The sequence below is a fragment of the Rhagoletis zephyria genome, unplaced genomic scaffold, assembly GCF_001687245.7.
Source record: "Rhagoletis zephyria isolate East Lansing unplaced genomic scaffold, Rhagoletis_zephyria_1.1 Rzeph_scaffold_22478, whole genome shotgun sequence".
NCBI lineage: Eukaryota > Metazoa > Arthropoda > Insecta > Diptera > Tephritidae > Rhagoletis > Rhagoletis zephyria.
The window spans coordinates 1-3,371 of NW_016179536.1; the positions used below are offsets into that span (position 1 = coordinate 1).

The following is a 3,371-nucleotide window of genomic DNA, read 5'->3' on the forward strand; positions in this document are numbered from 1 at the left end:
GAATTTTCACTAAAACATTTTAGCCGTTTTTAGCCGCTTTTTTTTTTGCTAATCTAGCCGGTCGGCCCAAAAAGTTCTGGCAACATTGAATCCGAGTGAACTCGAAAATATCGTTGCCAGCTTCGAATGCTGATTCAAAATCAGTTAGTGCAAAGGAAACAACAGACATCTATGTATGTCATTTTGCTCACGCTGCCCAATCAGGCGCAATGGCTGAGCGTGCAAAGCTCTAGACTGCCATTTGAGAGAGCCGAGTTCGAGTACGAGTCGTGGGGCAGTGGATATTTTTTTCTTTTTTTATTTAATTTTGGTTTATTTTTTTAATAAATATTTTTTTTTAGTTTATTTTTAGCTTCGATTTTATTATTTTAAATAGAAAATTTTTTTATTTGAATAAATTTTTATGATATTAAAGTAATTAGGTTTATTTCCTAATAAATTGTTGCTAAACTATTATTTCCTCGATTCATGCAAAATATTAATTCATTAAATAGCGTCTGCAAAAGAACACTCGCTTAAATAATGAAATACACGCAAAGCAACAACACAAACTCGGCTATTTATCCGAGTTCAGCCGGGTCGGTTAAAACATACGCGACCTGAAGAGTAGTGTTGTTAAGTGAAAAAACTGCTCTATTGTGAATTATTAGTGGGAAAGCAGAGAACGTATATTTATTTATAGATTTACGTTCTCTGATAATACCAGATGAAAATTCGTTCGATTAGCAATTTCGACCACAGTCGAAGATCAAATGCAATTCATAATAGGGGCCATAGTTTCGTTGGATAAAACGTTTCAAATGACCTTCAAATTAAGTGGGTTTTAAATTTTTTTAATTTTTTGACCTGAAAACAGCGTGCAGTGAACTTTTTAAAAAGTTTCAAACACATATTTTTGCTGATCTTGCGTCAAGAAATCCATTTCCTTGGTCGCAGTAAGCGGAAAACGCATTAAAATTTTATTCTTAAGAGTTTAAGTAGCCGCCACAATAACGACGCAGAACAAACGATAATTCAGTTTTTATTTTTGCGGAAATGTTACAATATATAAATTTTTTTTTTGATATATGTGAATCGGTTATTTACTAAAGGGTCGACTTTTTCCCCGATATGCAAATTTGAAGCAGTTCAACAGAGTTCCTTTACACGAACCGAACTGCATCAAAATTGTCATATGAAAAAAATTGCGACTTATTCCTTTTGGTAATTAACTGATGCATGTATAAATTATTCATAGTTTATTAAAAATATGAAGAATAACGTTTATCGCTATTTTGCGCGTTGCGTTTGAATTTATTTACCCAGTCCTACTCTATTGAATAGCTTGTCTTTTGCAATTTGCGCCATAAGACCATGAATTAGTTCAATGGATGCCCGACTACAGTCACGCGTAGCTTTTGAAAGTTTATCCTCTGTACGTTTCTCGCTTCCTTCAGCACCTTAGAAAACAAAAGATAGGAATAAATACAAGTCCATTTAAAAATCTTTTTTTTAAATATTTTTCGCCTACCTGAAACCACAAATGGTCCTCGCACTAAACTTGACTCACTCTGCTCGAGCTTCTCTGACAAATCGAATATTTGGCCTGTGGTATATTCTGTATTGGTCAGTAAGCCAGAACTGCCTAGTGTGTTTACCCAATATTTGTTCCACAAAGAATCCAATAACTTTCGGTCGAGTGCAGATTTGAAATAAGTTACCTCAAGCGGATAATATTGTTTACAATGTACGCCGAAATCATCAATCTTGTTTAAAGGTATAGTCTGATACTCAGAAGGTTCTTCATTCGGTGGCTTATAACCCTTGGGATAGGTTCGAAATGCACCTAAACATACTTTTCCTGCTGACACTGTGCGTACTGGATCCACAACTATTGCAACAAATGGTTCCTGATAGTTTTGATTAAGCATTTGTGTTGATACATCTATGCCGGACAACCAACAGCCATAGCCGGGATGACTGTGATACCATCCGATAGCATTTTCCAATCGCCCCACCTCCTTAGCTGCCTCAATATAAGCAGACATGTACTCGTAGGCTTGCGACTGCGCGTTTACACGAGTCTCGGTACCCTCTACGGGCAATGCGAAAGCGTCCATTACAATCATGGTGTTATCTTCAACTTTACCAAGCAGCAGACCCATAATCTCGAGAGTTCCACCTGAACGTGCATGCATTACCATCTTAAGCAAAGACAATGCAGATATTTTGATATCCTTAAAATAATGAGGATCCTTTTCCCACGGCTTGGCGTCGAGAATCTGTCGCTGTTGTTCGGCATCATAGCGGAAAATTTCATCGCATGCCGGCAGTGTCTTCACATTATTCTCCAGCTCCCAAGTTTTGCGCGAAGCTTCAGCATCCATATTTAACTGCTTTAACTTATTGTAAAATAACAAATAACTACTTTTGCAAAAATGTTGCAACTCCTACTCATAAACAAGTCGTCAAACGAACTATCTGAAGAATCAGCTGTAGAGGTGGTGCTAAAAAGATCGATTCTGACAGCGATACATCGATTTTTTAAATTTTTGGCACAACATTTGGTGAAATAACACAAACGATAATAACGCGAATTTGTATTATTTCCGAATTGAATGTGAAATAACACAAATTTGCTTTATTTCATTTCTCGTTGAGCAATAACACCAACTTTTAAACTTAACGATTAAATAATAAAGTAAAATAATGCACATATGTGGTTAGTCACCCAGGTACATTTGAAAAAAAGTAGTACATGAACAAGTTAAATGAACGGATTAGTATGTCTACAATTTAGAAAGTGCTCAGCGTAGCGACGTTCCGAGTTCACACCACGTCACGCCGCGCCTTCTTTCGAAATTATGCACTAATGGCGCATTAAAGCCGTTTAGAAAAAAGAATAATAATAAAATGACACTAGTTCACATCTGAAACTGCTTTTTACATGTCTATTCTGCACGTTACCGAAGATTTTGCAACCGGAAAATTGTATTACCAAAAAATGTTACCAGTTCTTGTCACCGTGATTCTAGGTACGTTGGTAATGCAGTTAAAATATTCAGCAATTCAGCTATGAAGAATTGTGCAAATCCTGGCATTGCATATTTTACGGGGAAATAATTTGTTACCAGCTTATGAGATGGTAACAAAATTTACCGGTTACAAGAGTGCACAGAATGCGAAAAGGGTTTAAAAATTGACGGGAACTTTATTTACCAGTGACAAACTCTTTATTACCAGCGCAGAATATACCTGTTAGGGCCGTTTGCACCATGTCTAGTTAATTCTAATAGCCCGAACACAATGAAAACGACGAGCTACAAACCACAGCTGTCAAATTATTTTAACACGTGCTCTTATGTAGATAATTATTTTGGCGACGATCGAGC

General features: G+C 36.4%; 1 protein-coding gene across 1 annotated transcript; it reads right to left on the bottom strand.

The window, feature by feature from the left end:
* Window positions 1-1,005: 1,005 nt before the first annotated feature.
* On the bottom strand, window positions 1,006-2,486 carry CSN5 (COP9 signalosome subunit 5). The gene is made up of 2 exons (XM_017637837.1): window positions 1,511-2,486; window positions 1,006-1,439 (listed from the first exon to the last, which is right to left on the bottom strand). The coding sequence occupies exons 1-2, from the start codon at window positions 2,364-2,366 to the stop codon at window positions 1,294-1,296; spliced, it is 1,002 nt and encodes a 333-aa protein (XP_017493326.1). The 5' UTR covers window positions 2,367-2,486; the 3' UTR covers window positions 1,006-1,293.
* Between the last annotated feature and the right edge of the window lie 885 nt (window positions 2,487-3,371).